The sequence below is a fragment of the Lemur catta genome, chromosome 19 (assembly GCF_020740605.2).
Source record: "Lemur catta isolate mLemCat1 chromosome 19, mLemCat1.pri, whole genome shotgun sequence".
Classification (NCBI taxonomy): Eukaryota; Metazoa; Chordata; class Mammalia; order Primates; family Lemuridae; genus Lemur; species Lemur catta.
The window spans coordinates 25,783,433-25,803,971 of NC_059146.1; the positions used below are offsets into that span (position 1 = coordinate 25,783,433).

General features: G+C 47.8%; 1 protein-coding gene, 1 long non-coding RNA gene and 1 pseudogene across 2 annotated transcripts; 1 reads left to right on the forward strand and 2 right to left on the reverse strand.

The window, feature by feature from the left end:
* Positions 1-3,511: 3,511 nt before the first annotated feature.
* Positions 3,512-14,124, reverse strand: LOC123623927. Its single transcript, XR_006730041.1, has 3 exons — positions 11,167-14,124; positions 10,807-11,004; positions 3,512-3,655 (listed from the first exon to the last, which is right to left on the reverse strand). It is a non-coding gene; the product is annotated as an uncharacterized LOC123623927 (long non-coding RNA).
* Positions 14,125-14,479: 355 nt separating this feature from the next.
* Positions 14,480-20,536, forward strand: LOC123624215 (insulin growth factor-like family member 1; the record flags this gene model as incomplete). The annotated part of the gene is made up of 5 exons (XM_045531850.1): positions 14,480-14,549; positions 15,242-15,304; positions 15,436-15,489; positions 15,586-15,862; positions 20,503-20,536. Coding segments are annotated over exons 1-5 (498 nt in total), but the record flags the coding sequence as incomplete, so codon positions are not given.
* Positions 19,462-20,143, reverse strand: LOC123623925 (annotated as a pseudogene).
* Positions 20,537-20,539: the final 3 nt, after the last annotated feature.

Consider the following 20,539-nt stretch of genomic DNA (forward strand, 5'->3'; position numbering starts at 1 on the left):
GGGGCCCCTGGGAGGATGTGCCACAGAAGGTGGTCAGGTTGAGGACCCAGTAGGGTCCGATGGAAAAGCTGTTTGACTGTCTCAGCGTGGGACAATGTGATGACCCCAAGGACCGTCCTGCATCTTCCTGTTTGCCAAGGAGGCCTCAGTGCTGGGCACGAGAGGGAGGCGCTTGGGGAGAGAATGTGGACAGGACATCGGTCCTCTCCTGGCTCTCTACAGATCTGACAGCACATTGATCATGACACACACCCTGCCTGCCACCTGTTCTTGCTCCAGGGCTCAGCATGTCTCTGCAGGCTCTGCAGAAAGACAGGCGATGCAGTGATTTCACCACTTGTTTCTAGTATAAAAGGACCTGCTGAGGTCTGCTCACACGCACTGACTCCTCTGCAAACACCCAGAGCCATGGCTCCCCGAAGCTGCATCCTGGGTAAGGAGGACAGAGCCCCAGTCCTATCTGGGCCCATCTCCCATCTCAGCCACCACCCAGACCTCTGCCCTGCCCCAACCCACACCTCATTCCTGTCCCCATTCCCTGTCTCCTCCCACATGTGATGCCCTAACACCAATTTCTTGTCCACATCCCCAGTACAGCCCCATTCACAACCCTCTTCAGTCCCCAAACTCATGCCCAGTGCCCTCCTAGCCCTGGTCCCCTCCCAACCCTGTCTTCTTCTTCTGAACTCTGGTGCTTGTCACACCTGCCACACGCTGGCAGACTCAGCTCAGCCCTTCACTGCCTGACCCTAGCTGAGCCCCCACCCACCCAGGAAACAGCCACATTCTCCTGAGCCCTGAGCCCATTTCTCCCAATACTCCTGCCCCCACCCCCTGGCCTTGCACAGGACCCTGAGCACAGGGCAATGGGACTCCACCCATGTCTGCTCCTAGCCTTTCCCCGGGCCTCAGTAGGGACAGAGACCCTCTCAGATCTTCCCCTGGCCCAGGCTGGGCTCCTAAGGACAACTGGTAGCTGCACTGTCACCCCCCTTCTCCTCTCTTCTCCCACAGCTGTCTTGGCCGTTCTCTGCATCCTCATGCCCCTCTACTCACACAGACATCCAGGTAAGCCCAGGGGGGATGGGGATGCTCAGAGCGGGGTGCAGCTCACAGAGAACCCCAGGTGGGACCATCCTGTCCCCTGGCCTGGGCCACCCCGGCTCTGTCTCCTCCAGTGGGCCTCATGGATGCTCACCTGATGCTGTGCCAGCCGCACACCAGATGTGGGGACAAGCGCCACTAGGTGATTTACTCTAGAACAGGCTGGTCTCTAGGCCTCTGTGTTTGGCAGAGGCTGGATCCCAAGCCCTCTTCAGCCTCCCAGGGAAGCACCTAGGATTGAGGATGTGAGGGTTGAATTCATTTTTTGGGAGACAGTGCAGCTAAGTCAGAGGTTTGTAGGAAGGAACAGGTGAGCCCCTGCCCAGAGCCTTTGCCCTTCCAGAGGCACTTGGCTGTGACTCACTAGGAATAGCTTTTATGGCATCAATATGTGCTCACGTATGGTCCAGAAGAAAGTTTAATAAACACTCACGGGTAGGATTCTGTGCTCTGTGCTGTGCACACTCTTCTAATTTCCTTTCTGTTGTATTTTAAATTTTAAAATACTGATGATGACAGATTGGTTTCTTTCCTGAGTGTCACGATCCACACTTTGGAGAACACTGCTTGACCCTGCAGCCATAGGAGAGGCCAGGAGAGCAGAGCGAGAGCTGCAGCTGGGGAGTGACTGCCCTCCCTGCCCCACAGGAGAGTGGGCCTTGGGACTCTGGTAACTGCATGATTAGTTGCCTCCTCCCTGGTCTCCTGCCTCCCTTCTCAAGCCTCCTCTCCACCTTCCACACAAAGAAGCACAAAGGGATTTGCCACAGGCACCGACCTGATCACACCTATCCCCTGTTCAGGATCATCTGCGGCCCCAGTGCCCCAAGGTGAAAGTCTGGTTCTCCTAAGGCTCACAGGTGACACGGTCCTGCCACCCCTGCAGCCCTCCACCCTCTCTGGGCTCAGCCTGACTGCAACAGCCAGTTATAGTTTGTCCTGCATGTAACTGGGCCCACTGGGCACTGTGCCTTCTCCACTGTCCTTGGTGACATCCCCTGTTTCCAGATTGACAGTGGCTGAGACCATTGTACCCTCCACCTTGCAGTGTTGTTGCTGAGCCATCACTGAACCTGTGGAAGGTGTCAGAGTCTGCATCCTGTCACTGTGTTCCCCACTTGGCCATGGGGGGCGGTGGCAGCTCCTCAGGTGGAGTTGAACCCATGCTGTCTGTAGGGTAGCTGACCACCGCTCCTTTCAGACTCATTAGTCCCCCTGTCTGTATTGAGCCTGATTGTGGATGTACTGCATCCATTCAGTGTCGCTGGTCTGAGTGAGAGCCCACTGTATGGACTGGGCCCCCAGTGGGTGCAGCTACGTTCCTGGTTATCTAGTGCAGAGTGGCAAAAAGAATGCCTGGTGGAGAATATGTTTTATCTAATAACTGAAAATTCCAATGAGGTGCTGGGCATCCTTTCCCGTAGTTGGCCAGGTCAAAGCTAACAGTTTCTCCCAGATGGGCTCTGGGACATGACATTGAGCTCCAGCCCAGGGGGACCCCAAAAAGGTCACCTGGTGAGCTGATCCTTGAATTTTGTCAGAGTTCATTTCCCAGCCTACCTGTTATATACCTGAGACCGTCAATTCTAAGGCTTCTTGTGTCGTCTGCTCATCAAGGGCCACCATAAGGCTATCAGCTACACAATGAATGCATAGGACTTCCTTGGGCAAGGGGACAGCAGCCAAGTCCCATCCAACTCATTGGTGGCTCATGGTGGAGTCACATAGCCCTGAGCCTATTGACACCCTGTGATGGCCCCATCCTCTGTGCTGAGGTGGCACTCAGACGGCTGGGATGATTCAACAAGTGTGGGGTAACAGGACAGACCACAAGACGCCTGATAAATATAAAAGGTTCCGGCGTGTAGACCTGGCACTCTGTGGCTGAGGCTGGTAGGATGAGCCCACACAGGCACTGCCACACGGGGGCATGAGCCAGTCTGCCCAGGCTGGGCCATTCCTTTAAGGACAGGAAAAGTTCTGTCCTCCCTCAGCAGCTGCCCAAGACGGCCAAGACCATACATGTCCTTTCCAGGATTTTGCCCACAGGGGTCTCTGAGATCATGAATTTCCCTTTTTGTGAAGTTCATTTTCCCTTTAGGTAAAATGATGCTTTGCTTTGACTGCCTGTCATCTGGGCAGTGACAGGCTTTAATACTCCCCTTGGTTCTCTCTCAAATGCCTCAGGGTCTGTCTCAGGACCTCTTCCCTGGCCCCTCTCCAGGGCCCCAGGGTCCATCTGAGGATCCATTTTTCGAACTCTCCCCCCTGGGGTTGGCTGACCGCCTCACGCCCCAAAACCAGAGGAATGTGTGCCATGCTCCCTGAAAGGCGGTCTTACTAATAAGCTAACCAACAGAGGAAAATAAAATATCAAACAGAAAGTAAGAGAAATAAACTCACAACACAACTTCTCTTTTTTTTAATTAAAATATATGTGCCCTAAGTTGTTATCTGTGAGTTCTTTCTCATACTTGAACACGTTCCGGAGTAGTCAGCACTAGGAGCTTTCCCTGCTTCCTCAAAAAGAGACAATACCAGATGTCTTCTGCTATCAAGAAGAAAGAAGAAATTAATTTCTACTATCAATCTGCTTCATGAGAGCCAGAAAAAGCCAACCCAGCAGCTTCACAGCCTCTCTTGTTATCAATCCACTGAAGCAGAGAGAAAAAAAGCCATTTGTACCGGTTAAAAGCACCAAGCAACTTTTCTCACTGCCCTTCATTTCCTTCCCCACCACCAAGTGTCGTGGGCTCTCTCTCTCTCTGTGAGAATTCTTTCTCCCCCGACACACATGATCTTCACACCCTAACATCTGGTCGAGGAGAAAATGAGTCACTGGGTTACTTCTCTGCCTATAGACAAGGAGCTCACTGCTCAGCTGACTTCTTTGCTTCTGTGTTGAGACTGCTCTCTCCTCTACTGCACAGCTCCCAGGACTTCATTTTTGATGCCCTCATTCGGAATTTGGTAAGTCTCTTGATCTCTGGAAAACTCTGGGAACGGTCATACGCACAAGGTTGAGGGTGGTAGCTTTCTGGTTTGGTCAAGGAAAACCCCAACGCTGGGTCTACCACTCGCGAGGGTACCTTGGAACGATGCTTCCTAACCACCCTTCCCCTGGGGGTGCCTTGAAGGACCCTATGCCTCCTAACCACCCCCACTAGCCTTCACCCAGACCCAGGGATGCCTGGTTTTGGGGAGGATCTCTAGGTTTCGGTCTGAGTCAGAACCCAGGGATGCCCATTTTCTGGCCAGATCTCTAGGTCTCGGTCTGACTCAGATTTCGGGGATGGCCAATGTCTGATCAGTACCTAAGGTCATCTAGTGGGGGACGTTCCACTCAGACTCTCAGTGTCTTAACATACGATCATTCCTAAAGTCCTTCCCCCTTTTCTTTCTCCTAGTTGCCATGAGGGGCAACGTAACATTTCATGACAAGGACATTTGGCTGAGGAATGGATCTCTTAAACATAATGCTATTCTGCCACTCAACCTACTATTGCCACTGGCATGGCAAGGGAGTCTAAAAAAGCCTATGTTCAGGGTTTCTTTAAATTTGCTAGAAATGCTAATCTTCACTCTGCCTGCCACATGTTACTTCTTACTCCCATATCTCTCCCACTATCTTCACTTTCCAAATAAGATTTCTGTTTTGGCTCCGCCTGTTCCCCCTCCGCCTCTTTCTTCCTCTCTATCTCCACCACACTTGCCAAGCCACACTTGCCAAGGCCAGCCAGGCTCTCTCCCCATCTGTACACCAAATCCATGACTGTCCTCTTAACTACTTAGATCCTGAGACCCAGGAGAGACAATACATCTTAGCAATGCACTTCTTCTCCCAGTCAGCCCCTGATATTTGGCATAAACTGCAAAGGTTTGAAAAGGGGCCTCAGACTCCGCAAGTGGAACTTCAAACCTGGCATTCAAGGTCTTTGATAATGAGGATGGGACGAAGAGGAAAAAGAGAGAATGGGACTGACAGCAGCCCCGTGAACAGAAAGAAACTTTTCAAATGGTGGCTACAACAGCAGAGGTTTTTCAGAGATGGACATATCCTGGAAGCTCGGGCAAGAAGATGTCAGGACCACATCCTGCTCCGGGAACTACACCTTGATTTCTCTACAACCAGCTGGATCCCTGGACAGAAATGCAGCCAGAATTGGCAGAGCCACCCTCCTCCACACCCATGGATCCTCTAGGACTACTTCAGTCGGATGGATTCTCCCCAGCTTCAGAACAAGCTCAACTTCGTCACACGGGGATGGCTGAGCCTTGGATAACTCTGTGTCTGTCACAGGTAAGCAAATTGATTTTATTTAACTCTGGAGCCACTTACTCTGCTCTTCCTGAATTTTCAGGACCTGTTTTCCTCTCCCATCTCCATCAGCAGAGTGGAAAGTAAAATGCAAGCCCCCTGTAGATTCCACAGTTTCTCTGCCCACTGGGAGAGGAAGTCTTTGCCCATTCCTTTTTGTGTTTCCCAATTGCCTTACCCCAGACTGAGAAAAGATATTATAGTTAAGTTAGATACCTAACTCCTTTAAAACCACAGGCTTCTCTTTTCAGCTCTTAAGAAAAGACTTAGCATTTTCACTAACACTAAATCTATGTATGTATGCAGTAGGAATCCTCTACCTATACAGTTTGGGCTTTTATGCCATTTAGACATAAGTAGGTCATTTACAGTACTGGTTATTTTGAGATAAGATTCTTGAAAACTTCTCTGATATAATGTTTCTGGACTTATGTTTAAAACCTCTTAAATTTCTGTTCTTCTACACATGTCCAAATTGATGGACAAAATACATCAAAAGTTCAGAATTCAAAGGATCAGTCTGCCACTATAAAGGTAACATATAGAGTTTGTTAATCTTTCTACATATCTTTTGCCTATTGAAGCTACAGCTGCTAAGTTACTGGTATTACAGATTCAAGGTCACCTGAAACAGCCTGTTCTGGCAACAGTGTGAAACATAAAAAAAACAAAACAAAACAAACAAAAAAAACCTCATTTAAAATTAAACTTTGAGAGAAGAGATTTATGCCCATATAACTACCTACATTGTCTTGAAAGTCCTTTGAAGACTATCAATCTTGGTTAAGTAAAAGCCATCATTTTATAGTGACTTGTGATTCTATTTAAACAAATGTTTCAGACATATAATGTTTGACAGGCTTTCCAAGAACAAAATTCTAAATTCAATCCTTTCAACCTCAAACTAGCATTTAATAAAAGAGCCACTAAAAGTCCAAGAAAAACTTTTTAGGCTTATTGGTATATTAAACCATATAGAAATGCATTGTCAAATATGAAATAGTGTTTAACTTTCATTTATATGAATATATTATAAATATCTGTTCCAAAACTGTGTGAGATTTCTAAAGTTCTAGTATGCCTTGAGATACACACACATATATATATATCATATATACAATTAATAACAATTATCTATGCTAAATTATCGTGTGCCACAGAGATGGCCAGGTCTGCTTTACATCTCTGACCATGGCTATTACAGGACTTTTGTCATCCACAGACAATTATTGTTTTACTTTGATCTTCTTAAACCATAGTTTATAATCAGCTATGGTCCAAAATTTGCTTCTTCAGAAAAATATATTATAAAAAGAACTAAAATATTTTTATATAACTTTTTGTTTAAAACATTGCTGATTCTCTTGCTCTGTTTTGCAGAGTCATGACAAGTATTAAATAAAATAACAAAGTTTATCTAGTATCTCCAGGATTTAAAAACTATTAAATCCTGCCTAGCCCCACCTTATGCACTGCTGTAAGGGCCGATTTCAAGGGATGAAATTAGTAAATATCTGGTTCCCTTGTTGTCTTTCTCCTCAGTTCTCCACCACCACCTGGCACCTACCTGCTCACAGTAAAACTCACTTGACAACTTCCTAAAGAGACCACATTTACAGCCTAGAGACTAGATTTTACTCAAGGATTTCCCAGGACAAACTGGGTCCCTTTCAACCTTAGGAAAAAGAGATTTTAAATAATTCTCACTACTACAACTTAATTTCTGGGAATTCCATCCTGGATTCACATCTCTCGGCTCAAACCTACAGACCCTCCAGAACCTGCTTCCACCCTGAGAGTCCACTGGCTCATACCTGCCAGCCCATCACAGACACCAGACTCTGATTCACCCAACAAAAGCCTCAAACTGTGAGCTTTAATATACTATGGAATATAAGACATCTTACTGTTCTTGTCCTCCTTCTTATACTTCTACCTAACTCACACACCAGGCCAATCCCCCTTTTACCCATGCTGGAAAAAGATTATTGTTTCTTTGTTAACCAGTCAAAGAAAATACAAACTAACCTGCATGGTACTCTAAAAAGAACTAATACACTTCACGAACAAGGAACTTCTGGTGGATTTGACCGGTGAACTTTTAAATCCAATGTGTGGTCATGGTCCTCTTAGTTAACTCCTTTATTAGGGCCTCTAATAATTTTACTTTTAGCTCTCATTCACAGACCCTTCATTCTCTTCATTCACAGCTGGTTTTGTTATCAGCGCACTAAAGCAGATGGAAAAAAAGAAGCCTTTTCTACCCTTTAAAAGCACCAAGCAACTTTGCTCATTGCCTGACATTCCTCCCTCTCTGTGTCGTGGCCACACTCTCTCTCTCTCTCATCTCTATCTCTGTCTCTATTTCTGTCTCTGTCTCTAACTGTTTCATTCTTTTTTTCTTTCTCAGGAAAATAAATAAACTTTTGCTTTTGTATATCCTATTCACTATCTGAGAATTCTTTCTCCTCCCGTGCACGGACTTCACACCTTAACAGTCCCTGTTTCCTACATTCCTTTTTCTCTGCCTCCATCCGTGCAGACAGCTCCTTCACATCTGTGCAGGGGTGACTTACATTCTACTTGTCACCCTTCTGTCCCCATAAACATGCAGGTGCGTGTCCAGCTCCTGCACCCACAGGCTGCCGTGTCTGTCCTGGGCTGGGTACCGGGGGTACTGCCCTTCCTGCTTACCTGTGTCAAGGAAAAAACAAAGTGTTTTTTTTTATTAAGGAAACTGAGGCTCAGAGAAGTTAAGTGATTTGCCCAAAGTCACACAGCTAGTAAAGTATCAATCACAGGGTGGCCAATTTGAATTTTTAAAAGGGAGAGGAGAGAGAATATGATCAGAAAGATTTGGGGTTGAACCAAGCTTCAATGCATCCATTGGGCAACTTAATTTATCTGTGTCTCAGTTTCCAAAACTGTAAGGGATGGGGAAAATGCAATCTAACAGTATTTTTATGTAGATCAAATGAACTTTAAGGTGTGAAAGAATCTAGCACAGGGCTGGCACATAAGAGGTATTCAAAAAATATACATTCCCATCACTATGTGAGATACACAGGATAAGACACAAACCCTACTCTGGAAGTTTTGTCATCTGATCAAGAAAATAGAATCTAAAATGTAAGGAATCCCAACTCTTTTTCCAGGAAGGGGCTATTTCATCCTCATTTAGGAACTAATTGGCAAAGCTATTACAGTCACCCAAAGATGGGACTTCAAGAGTTTACTGCTTAAAGAATTCCACATCCAGGCGGGGTGTGGTGGCTTATGCCTGTAATCCTAGCACTCTGGGAGGCTGAGGCGGGAGGATGGCTTAGGGTCGGGAGTTTGAGGTTGCTGTGAGCTAGGCTGACACCACGGCACTCACTCTAGCCCAGGCAACACAGTGAGACTCTGTCTCAAAAAAAAAAAAAAAAAGAATCCCATATCCAGCCAACTTGAGGCCAAACTGGTTTTGGAGTCAGAAAGTGGAGTATCACTTACACTTAGAGCCAGTCACGTCAGAAGTAACTTGATTATTTACTTAGGTGTGCAACAGTGGGGCTGGAATCTCATTAGAATGCCATTGCAGGCTGGACACGGTGGCTCACGCCTAGCATTCTGGGAGGCCGAGGCGGAGTCTGAGACCAGCCTGAGCAACAGCGAGACCCCATCTCTACTAAAAATAGAAAGAAATGATTTGGACAGCTAAAAATATATAGAGAAAAAACTTAGCCAGGCACAGTGGCACATGCCTGTAGTCCTAGCTACTCGGGAGGCTGAGGCAGGAGGATCGCTTGAGCCCAGGAGTTTGAGGTTGCTGTGAGCTAGGCTGACCCCACGGCACTCTAGCCCAGGCAATAGAGTAAGACTCTGTCTCAAAAAAAAAAGGAATGCCATTGCACAACAAAACCAATTAATTGACTCATAGCCCACTTCTTTCCAGATTCCAAAACTCCCTTCATAGCAGGGATTTCATACACTGGCTTCTAAACCCTTACAAAAACAATGTGATAATGAAGTTAGTCAGGTTTAGGGATCCATCTTTCATATAAATGGAAAATCAGGCCCTTAGTTATTGTATTGTGAAATTTCTGCCAAAATGAACCCCAAAACAATTACTTAGCATCCACCACTTGTCAGGCACTGAGTTAGAACCTAGAAGGAAAGAGGAAAGATAATAAGACCCTGTCTCTGACCTAAAGAGGTCCATCTCTATGGAACAGACATTCACAATAAAGCAATGCGGTCCACCAGGAAAAGACTGTATGCTTGGATTCGAAAGACTGGTTTAGGTTCCAAGTCAACTAGCTGTAAATCAGGAAATTGAGATTTCTCTGAATCTGGAGCTAATTGTCATTTTACCTACCTCAGAAAATTATTGCAGGGCAGGGTGCGGTGGCTCACACCTGTAATCCTAACCCTCTGGGAGGCTGAGGCGGGAGGATTGCTTGAGGTCAGGAGTTCAAGACCAGCCTGAGCAAGAGTGAGACCCTGTCCCTACTAAAAATAGAAAGAAATTAGCTGGACAACTAAAAATATATAGAAAAAATTAGCTGGGCATGGTGGTGCATCCCTGTAGTCCCAGCTACTCAGAAGGCTGAGGCAGGAGGATCGCTTGAGACCAGGAGTTTGAGGTTGCTGTGAGCTAGGCTGACGCCATGGCACTCTAGCCCAGGTAACAGAGTAAGACTCTGTTTCCAAAAAAAAAAAAATTATTCCAAAAAGAAAGTGAAATCAAGACAGAAATGTGTAAACTGTAAAGTGTGGTTCAAAAAAGAAAGAGTTATTTTAAAAATAACCATAATATAAAAAGAGTTTGTAGAAGAAGCCGAGCGGTTAAGTAAATGGGTCTCTGCACTTGCTGTTCCCTCGATCTGAAATGCTCTTCCCCTAAGTATCTGCAGAACTCTGCTCATCTCCTCCTGGGCTCTGCTCAAATGTCACCTCATATAAAATAGCAACCCCTCCCTTTCTCCAGCATTTCATTTCCTCTCTTCCTTGCCTTACTCTAAAGCATTTCTTACCTTTTGTCATCCCACCTAATTTGCATATTTATCATCTGTCTAGTAGTACTAGATTTGAATCTTCAAAAGGGCAAGGACTTTTATCTGTTCTACTCATTGTCTCGTGCCAAGTAGGTGACCAAAAGATATTTTTTGAACAAAGTAATGAAGTCAAGATTCACTGTGAGCAATGACAGAGACTTGGGAAAAAAGGAGCAGAGCAACTGTAATTCTGCCCCTAGCTCCTCCAATTATTTACTTGCTAGGCGACATCTCAGAGACTGTTTCCTCCACAGTTTCAGACCGTGGGTGTGGCCAAGGTGAATCTCAGGCTCCCCACGACCCAGGCAGAGATGACCCGGCTGAGGCCAGGCCAGCTCCAACACTTACCTTGAGCTCTTGGGAGACCTGGGCCTTCTGCTGATACACAGAATACAGGATGGCAGTGACAACAGAGCTGGTGCCCAGGAGGAAGAACAGGCCCAGCGAGGGGCACCCTCCGCTCTCCATGGTGGCGCCGAAGCCAGGATCTGTGACCCTCTGCCTCCACTTCCCTTACCCAGGACTACACCCCACAGACGGTCTTGCCTAGAAAAAAAAGAAAGTGTTTTTCCTCTCTACTCTCACACTGAACACGGAATACTTCTGTGACCAGATTGGGGGGGCGGTTCTTTCCCCACACACCAAGCAATTCTCCAGCAGACACCAGCTGAGTGTCCTGTAATTCAATTCAATTTTGACACAATCTACCTGAAAATAGTGTCAGATCCCGCAGGTTGAGGGCTGAGATCCCAAGACTGCTCCCCACTTCGGATGCCAGTTGCAAGTAGTAGGTTGTCGCCTATACTTCTGACAGACCAGCTTTGAACCAGGGTTTCCATGATCCCCTGCTAACATTTGATTAATTTGCTAGGATGACTCACAGAACTCCACGAAATACTTATTTATGTTTACTGGCTTCGTATAAAGGATATCACAAAAGATTAGAAGAACACGCTGATGAAGCGATAGGTATGGGGTAGGGATTTGCAGCTCCTCCCAGCACCTCCAAGTATTCAGCAAGCAGGAAGATCAAATCTTGTTGTTCAAGAGTTTTTATAGAGTTTGGTCTTTAGTGCTCCTGTCATTTAAACCATGAGGGGACTTTGGCCTAGGTCCAGGTGCTTGTTACACAAAGATCCAATTATTGAGGTAATGAGCACTGCCAAGGAAGAAAGGAATGTTTAACATGAATGACATCTTGTCAAGAGAACAGGAGAAGCTGCTTGAAATATTAAAGGAGATCATGGGCTTTTTAAGGAGGGGCCACATGCCTTGGGCGAGGTCAAGAAGGATGGCAAGTCGTGGCATCACGAAGTGTGCCGTGGGGAATCTCAACTCCTCATGCCCTGTTCTTGGTACAAAAAGCAAGCCCATGTGCAAGGCCCCCCTGCAGCCTCCCAGAAGATGTCTCCAACCAATGACGTGAGTACCAAGGCCCTTTTTGGAAGCCATGACAGGACAGATATGTCGATGTCTCTTAGGGGAGAAGCACGTGAGCCTGGAGCTTGCTCTCCTCCCAAGTGTACTAACTATTTGGCTGGGACTCACTAGGACTATTAGATATTCCATCACTGCCTGCCACAGTCACAGATAAAGTGTGATAAACAATCTCCCACAGCATTCTGGTCTGTGCATACTATTCCACTATCCATTCTTTTTCACTTAATGAAATAATGTGGTTTTATGGCCACTGAGTTGGTTTTCCATCTACTAGAAAGTCCAAACCTGTGTCCTGGAAAACACTGCTGTACCCCCAGCTGGAAGGCAGGGACAGAAGAGCAGATGGAGCAGTGGTGTCGGGAGGGGCTGCCCGACCCCGCCCCCGGCAGGAGGGCGCCCAGCACTGTGGTGCTCGTGGCGCGGTCACTGCTGCTGCAGCAGCCTCTCTCCTGCTCTGCTGTCCCCAGGGTCAAGCCTCTGTCCACTCTCCCCATGAAGACATGCCAGATTGTCACACACAAACCTGACCTCATCTGTCCCCTGCTATGGCCAGTCATGGTACCCAGTGTGCCCAGGATAAAGTCCAACATCCTCTCAAGCCCCACAAGGCAACCTCAGCCCTGCTGCCCACTCCTGCCCCTCTCCCTGCCCTGCCCTCTGCTCCTGGGGACTCCACATTTGCTGAAACACTCACAGTTCTTGTTCACCCTCAAAATCTCCTGTCCAGTGTCATCGTCCCTGACTCCCAGGCTGTGTCAGGGCGTCCCCGGGCTTCCCCACTCTGGGCTTCCCCATCCCAACACTGAGCCTCTGAGTCCTTGCATTATTCTGAGGCCAGGTCTGTGCCCCTCACTGCTGCGAAGGGGCCTGCTGCTATGTCACAGCTGTGTCCTTAACTCAGCCTCATCCAGCAGACAGCAGGGCACACAGGTGTCCTCAGTGAATGCTTATTGCCAGGCCTTTAAATGTGTGGTCTCTATTCGTCCTCCAGACAGGGGATCAGGTGGGCTGGCCTGTCTGCCTTCCTAGGCAAGGAAACTGAGGCTCAGAGAGGCAAAGTCGCCTCCCCAGGGTCACCCAACAGTATATGACACAGGCCCCAGGAAGGCAGGTTAGCGTAAGGAGCAGGACTTCTCTGCTGTTGGCTCTACAGGGTGGTCTCGTGTGGTGCAGGGAGTGTGGCGAGATGCAGGAGAGGCCAATGGCATCCCCTGTGCCTGGTGATGTGTCTCACTGGCAGGGCACAGGGGAGTTTCTGCAATCATACTGCATGCTTTGTGTAATCTCTCGGGGTGGAGAACCCAGGGAGTGGGCACCAGCACCTTCTTCCACATCCACCTCCCAGAGCTGGAGTGGTGACCACACCCTTGCCCCTGCCTGAGTTAGGCAGAGCTTACACTGTGGACAGCCTCGGAGCTGACCCAGGACGACCCTTACCTGAATCCCCAGCGCCTGCTGGGTGTGACCCTATGCTTCTTGAGAGGGATGGGGGCGTTGTCTTCCCTGATAAGACATGTATCATGATACACACTGTGCCTGACATCTGTTCTTGCTCCAGAGCTTGCGTGCTTCTGTAAGCTCTGTAGGAGCCTCCCATGTCACCGCAGGGCCACCTACAGCTCCTGCTGGGTGGGGTACATGTACTGGTTTCTGTCTAGAAGGGAAGTAGGTCATGAGCAGCCTGAGCCCTGTGCCTGGGCTAGAGATGGGGGACCTGAGGGGCAGGTGTTGGAGGCTTCCTGGGGAAGACAGAGGAAGGCAGCAACTGTGCAAAAGCAGAAGGGGTGTACAGGCGCCCCATCCCTACAAGGTGACTGGTCACCTCTCCTGGCCCTAGAGCGAATGGTTGGTCCATGCCAGGTGGGGCCTGTGAGCTCCTGGGCTGGTGGATTCCTGCAGGAGCTGGGGTTCACCTCCCCGTCCTCACTCACACTGTGATCATAGGACTGACCTCAAAGGGCTCTTCTCCTTCTGTCCCCGCACCCTGACCCCAAGGCTGCTCTTCTCAGGGAAAACCACACCCCTATCCCTCTCAAGAAGCACGTTAAGGAAAAACGCCTTTGAGAATCTCAAGATGGTTGTGGAATTTCTCCCAGACAACTTCACAGACATATACTGACAATGACATTGAGCTCAGTAACCAAAACTAAGCTGTTTTACTTTCTCATTCTCTTTCTCTTTCTCTGTCTCTGTGCCTTTACCCCAGCCTACCTGTTCAACCTTCACAAAGACACTGACCTTGAATATCCCACTGAGCAGGACATCACCAGTATCTGGGACAAGGCCTGGGCATCTGAGGTCCCATGTGGACTTGTGCTTCTGAGTGAGGGGCCACACGTGAGACGCAGGGACGTAGAGGAGCCCTGGGGGAGGCTGAGCCACGGCCTTTCCCACCTTTCCAGAAACATGAAACTGAGCTGAGCGAGGGGCACAGTGTCTGCCACCTGAGCGCCAGGAGCCGCAGGTGGGTGACCAGTGACCCCCTCTGGGCCTGGGCTGGGGACGTGAGGTCGGGGAGCGCAGGGGCCCCTGGGAGGATGTGCCACAGAAGGTGGTCAGGTTGAGGACCCAGTAGGGTCCGATGGAAAAGCTGTTTGACTGTCTCAGCGTGGGACAGTGTGATGACCCCAAGGACCGTCCTGCATCTTCCTGTTTGCCAAGGAGGCCTCAGTGCTGGGCACGAGAGGGAGGTGCTTGGGGAGAGAATATGAATGAGACATCGGTCCTCTCCTGGCCCTCTAAGGATCTGACAGCACACTGATCATGACACACACCCTGCCTGCCACCTGTTCTTGCTCCAGGGCTCGGCGTGGCTGCAGGCTCTGCAGGACAGGAGACACAGTGATTTCACCACTTACATAAAACGGTCTGCTAAGATATGCTCACAACCTTTCGCTCCACTGCGGACACCCAGGGCCATGGCTCCCCGAAGCTGCATCCTAGGTAAGGAGGACAGAGCCCCAGTCCTGAGCCCATTTCCCATCTCAGCCACCACCTGGGCCCAGCCCTACCCCAACCCACACCCCATCCCTGTCCCCAAGCCCCGTGTCCTCCCACATGTGACTCCCTCATGGCAATTCCTGGTCCACATCCCCAATATAGTCCCATTCACATCCCTCTTCAGTCCCCAAACTCATGCCCAGTGCCCTCCTAGCCCTGGTCCCGCTCCAAACCCGATCCTCTAAACTCTAGTGCAGGTCACACCTGCCACACACTAGCAGACTCAGCTCAGCCCTTCACTGCCTGACCCCAGCTGAGCCCCCAGCTGAGCCCCCAGCTCTGACCTCCTCCCGCCCAGGAAACAGCCACATTCTCCTCAACCCTGAGCCCATTTCTCCCACAGTCCTGCCCCCAACCCCTGGCCTTGCACAGGACCCTGAGCACAGGGTGATGGGACCCCACCCATGTCTGCTCCTAGCCTTTCCCTGGGCCTCAGTTGGCACAGAGACCCCCTGGGACCCTCGCCTACCCCAGGCTGGGCTCCCAAGGACAACTGGTAGCTGCACCGTCACCCCTCTTCCCTCTCTTCTCCCACAGCTGTCTTGGCCGTTCTCTGCATCCTCACACCCCTCTACTCACACAGTCATCCAGGTAAGCCCAGGGGGGATGGGGATGCTCAGAGTGGGGTGTGGCTCCCAGAGAACCCCAGGCTGGGACCCTCCTGTCCCCCTGCCTGGGCTTCAACAGCTCTGTCTCCTCCAGTGGCCCCCACGGATGCTCACCTGATGCTGTGCCAGCCACTCACCAGATGTGGGGACAAGTTCTATGACCCTCTGCGGTACTGTTGCTATGACGACGCTGTGGTGCCCTTGGGTACAACCCGAAGGTGTGGCAACTGCACCTTCAGAGTCTGCTTCGAGCAGTGCTGCCCCTGGTCACTCAAACCCCAGGAGTCCTTCCTGGTGAAGATGAGAGGCCAGAAGTGCTCTGAGGCTCGAACCTTGGACGACAGAGTGTGTAGCAGGTGAGGTCCTGTTCCCCCCAGGGGATTAGGGTGCAGGGGAGGCGGGAGGGGCTGGATGCCTGTTCTGTCCTCAGTGAAGCCCCCACCCCTTCTCCGTGTCTCCCTGTCTCCATGTACCTGCCTCTATTCAGTCCACCTCTCCCTTCTCTCCCCTTGTTTTTTTTGCTCTGTTTTTATTTCCCTCTCCCCACTCTCTCAACACCTGTGCCTCTGCTCGTGGCTCTCTTGTCCTCTTTTCTGTGCATTTTCAGTTTCCCTCCCATCTCTCTGCTCATCCCTCTCCTTAGCGTCAGGTGCACGGATGCCTCGAGAGAGGGCTCGGGGGTCACCTGAGACCTGGGGTGTGCAGGGGGTGTATGCGGACAGGAAACACTCAGACTCAATTTCTCACTTCATTCTGTGACCTCTTTTACCGTCAGCCTGCTTCTGCCCTGATCTGAGCCCCCACCCCAAGCTCCATGTCATCTCAGGCCCCTCCGAGTGCGCCACCCCCAGAGCACCAGCATTTCCCTGTGGGCTGGAACAGAGAGGGAGGGGCAGCTTTCTGAGGCTCGTCAAGAAGGACCTCATTGTAGGTATCCTAGAGACTCTTTACTTGTCAAATTTGACATAAAATTGATTTAAAAAATAAAATTAATACAGAGAAAATCATACTCACTTCCAGCAGAATTTTAAAAGCCCACAATAAACATACCAGCAAGCCCCGGGCCCAGGAAGGGAAGAGGAAGGGCCGCGACGGGAAGCAGAGGGGAAGCGGGCTTGTCCCAGGTCTGGGGAGGTAGATCGGACCCCAGGACAAGCCATTCCTCACTGCTGTCCTCCTCCCAGGAGCGGCTTGGATTTCAGGTTTGGCCTTGACCTAAACTGGGCTGAAGAGATGGTCAGAAAGTGCGGGGTGGGTCTCAGCGGTCCTAGGCCTGGAACCATAGAGAGCATCCAACAGTCTTGCCACTTCGATACAATACCTAATTGGTTGGGTATTGAGAGCCCGCCTCATCACGAGTAAAGACGCCACGTCGATTGACACTTATCTCGTCCAATAGAAATAATAAGAGCGCGGCTCTCTGATTGGCTGACTGCCCTGCTCCTCTGGCTGATCTGGTTTCCGGGAGCCCAGAATGTTTACATGTCAGGGACTTACGTTCGGAAGACAAGAGAGCTGTTTTGCATCGTTTCTCTGCCCTGGGTTGTGTTAGTTTGGGGATTTTCACGTTTCTTACGACGTAGGCGGATCGGCGCCTGGTGCCTGTGGCAATTTAATAGTGGTTCGTGGACACAGAACATTTGTAGACCTGAAGAAATAGGTCAGGGCCCGTATTGGAGTCCCAAATTGCTAATTTACAGGAGTGATTTTTTTGAAGAGGAAATGTAGGGATATGCAGTCAGGTTTAAGTTTATGGGTGGTAAGGTCGATAAATATTGGCTCAATTCCCGACTGGTCTTCAAGACACAAAACTCTGTGATGTCACTATACGAACGTAATTATTCACTTATCTGTAGTCTTCGTCTTTTTCCTTACCTTCTTTCTCGTTCCCCAAGACTCTTCCCCCATCTTTTCCTCTTAAGGGAAGTTTAAATATTCTGCGCTTGAAGGACACTCCTGGTTATTTCTGATCTTAATCTGAGTATATCCCTTATAGGAAAATAAGTTTGAAATAGGCCCATTCTTTTTTTTTTTTTTTCACTCCTCCGCCCTCTCTAGGCCCATTCTTAATATCAACTATAAATATTTTAAAATATTGGTCGGGATAGATATTAATTTTGAGCAGAATATTTGTGTGCCCTTAACGGTATAAAATTGGTCCCAAACCTAAACTAACCTTTGTCTTAGCAAATTCTTGATTTGATTTTAGACTGAATTTGAGTCTCAGAAAGCAATAACAAGATCTTGTAGGTTAAGCCTCATAAACCAGTTATAAAGAAAATAAGATTTAATTTTGAAGGTGAACTCAATTTTGATGTTTTGCAACTAAAAAAAGCAATGCTAGAAGAGAAAGAAAAAGGGAAGAGTACATTGAAAAAATTAAAGTCTTCCATCTAGCTGAAAGTTTTCACCTAGGTAATTAAAATTTTTGAGGTATGCTGAGCAGTTTTCATTTCTTGTACTTAGATGCAAGAATCAACTATAACAAACATTCTTGCATTAACAGCATAGTAATAATTTTGCAAGTGTGCACTAAAAGAGTTCCACTGGGAATTATTCATTGGTGATGGATTTAGGAAACAAACACTTGCATCTCCAGAGATTTAGCGGAACCATTAGGCCTCCATACCCTCTGGACTTTTCTGAAATTAGGTAATTAGTGAAATGGACTACCTAATGAGTGCTTCATGTAAAAACAGCTGCCTCCATTTTGCTAGTATTGAAAATGAAATTATATTCTCTTTTTTCTGAAAATTGATAATGTAACAAATTATGACTTTCCTTTAAATGACAAATTCTTAAAGAGTAGTGACTTTCTATTCTAAATGCATCCTAAATGCATTTTATGCATGCATAGCCGTGGTTTCCTTGCTTGTTTTTTACATGTTTCAGAGTGTAGAAACATTCACTTGAGGGATATTTAACCATCACAGTTGGTCAGAGTTGATTGCAATTATAGAAACAGAACCTTTATCTTTTTAAACTTTTGTCTTTTTAAAATCCATCCAGATTACATTGTATAACTAGTAGAAGTTTACAGATCCATTGCTTCCTTTCATCATTAAAGCAAATTGTTACAAATCATTTTTCAGTCTCCTCCAGTTTACAGAAAATTGCATTTAATCTGATGCTCTCAAATATGGTAGTATTTCTATTCCATTTTCAGGCCCAGGGATTGTATCTAGGCAGAATTGGCTAAGTATGTCCCTGAGAACTAAACGATGTTTGAAGCTAGTGGTAGAAATGAAAGTCTCTGCATTCAGTGTGAATTTTAAGGATTTTGGCTGGAAATTAGAAAAGGAAAGGTAACCCCTATACTTGCTTCTCTACAATGGCATTTACGCCAGTGTTGATCTGGTAGAGCAGGGTGAGAAAACATCCTGGGATGTAATTTTTTACCTCTAAGGGGTAGCACCAACTGATCCAGGCATTTATTGTTGGCAAAAAATACAAAAGTCATCTATTTTTGGCATCTCCAATTCCCCTTTCAAAATTGTTTACCCCATTTAAGTCCCTATTAGAAGTGTATGGAAATGAGCCTAATCAAAGAAGCAGACACTATTTTTTTTTTTTTTTTTTTTTTTTGAGACAGAGTCTCACTTTGTTGCCCGGGCTAGAGTGAGTGCCGTGGCATCAGCCTAGCTCACAGCAACCTCAAACTCCTGGGCTTAAGCGATCCCACTGCCTCAGCCTCCCGAGTAGCTGGGACTACAGGCATGCGCCACCATGCCCGGCTAATTTTTTCTATATATACTTTTAGTTGTCCAGATAATTTATTTCTATTTTTAGTAGAGACGGGGTCTCGCTCAGGCTGGTCTTGAACTCTTGACCTCGAGTGATCCACCCGCCTCGGCCTCCCAGAGGGCTAGGATTACAGGCGTGAGCCACTGCGACCGGCCGCAAACACTATTATTGAGAGAGAAGCAGGAAAATATTCCAGGGATAGGTAAAATGTTCATTTCATTTGGTGTTTCACTGTATTGGAGACCTCAGTAATGGCATGATGATATTTTTCTGAGGCTGACTGGAACTCCACCAGATGCTTCTCATAGCTTTTGATGGCTGCTTGAAGCTGCATTTTCTCTACTGCTCCCAGGATGGCATGGAAGATCATATCTATGCCAAGGCCAAGAACAGCAACTTCGATACTACCAAGGAGAGAAGCACCAATTTGAGCTAACACAGTGACCAATGTGTTAATTATGCCAGTTGTGACATTTGAGCCTACAAGTTTAACAGCCACTGCACTCACTGGCTGCAGATGTAGCTTCTCCTAGGATGACTGAGATCACCTTTTGTACTATTGCAATTTTCTCTGTTTCCTTTTCCTTGATATCCTGAAGTTTCCTATAAAGCGTTGGCTCTAGGTTGTCTTTTAGTGCTTCATCAACCTTTTGCAGTTCCTTTTGGATTTCCGTAATGGCTTGGGTGATGATATCGCGGTTTTCTTTGACGGTCCCATTTCTTTTCATCTCAGTGGAGGCCAGCCTGCACCCCAGGTGCATATTTAGAACCCCAGTCAATTTATTGGTGGCATGGAAGCTGTCAGATAAGCAGTCAAGGAGCTGCTGGTGAAGACGGTTTACTTCCTGCCACCTCTTTGGGTTCTCTGGGTAGAGGAAGTCACTCTAAGCCATATTTCAAATATGATCTCTGAAAAATAAAATAGTAAATCTTCACTTAAAGTCTTGAAAAGTATCCACTAACTGTGTAGATCTGACTAGAAAAATCTTTTCCTTCATGCACAGCAAAGTAGCAATATACTATTTAGGGAATTCCTCAGAAAACTCACCAGGTTCTTTCTTTCTTTATTTTTATTTTTTACAGAGACAGGATCTTGCCATGTTACCTAGGCTGCTCTTGAACTCCTGGGCTCAAGCAGTCCTCTTACCTCGGCCTCCCAAAGTGCTGGGATTACAGGTGTGAGCCACCGCGCCTGCTCAAAATAAATTTCCATTGTTTTTCCTTTTCTTTTTTGTTTTTTCTTTTGAGACAGGGTCACCCCAGCTAGAAGGCAGTGGCATGATCATAAC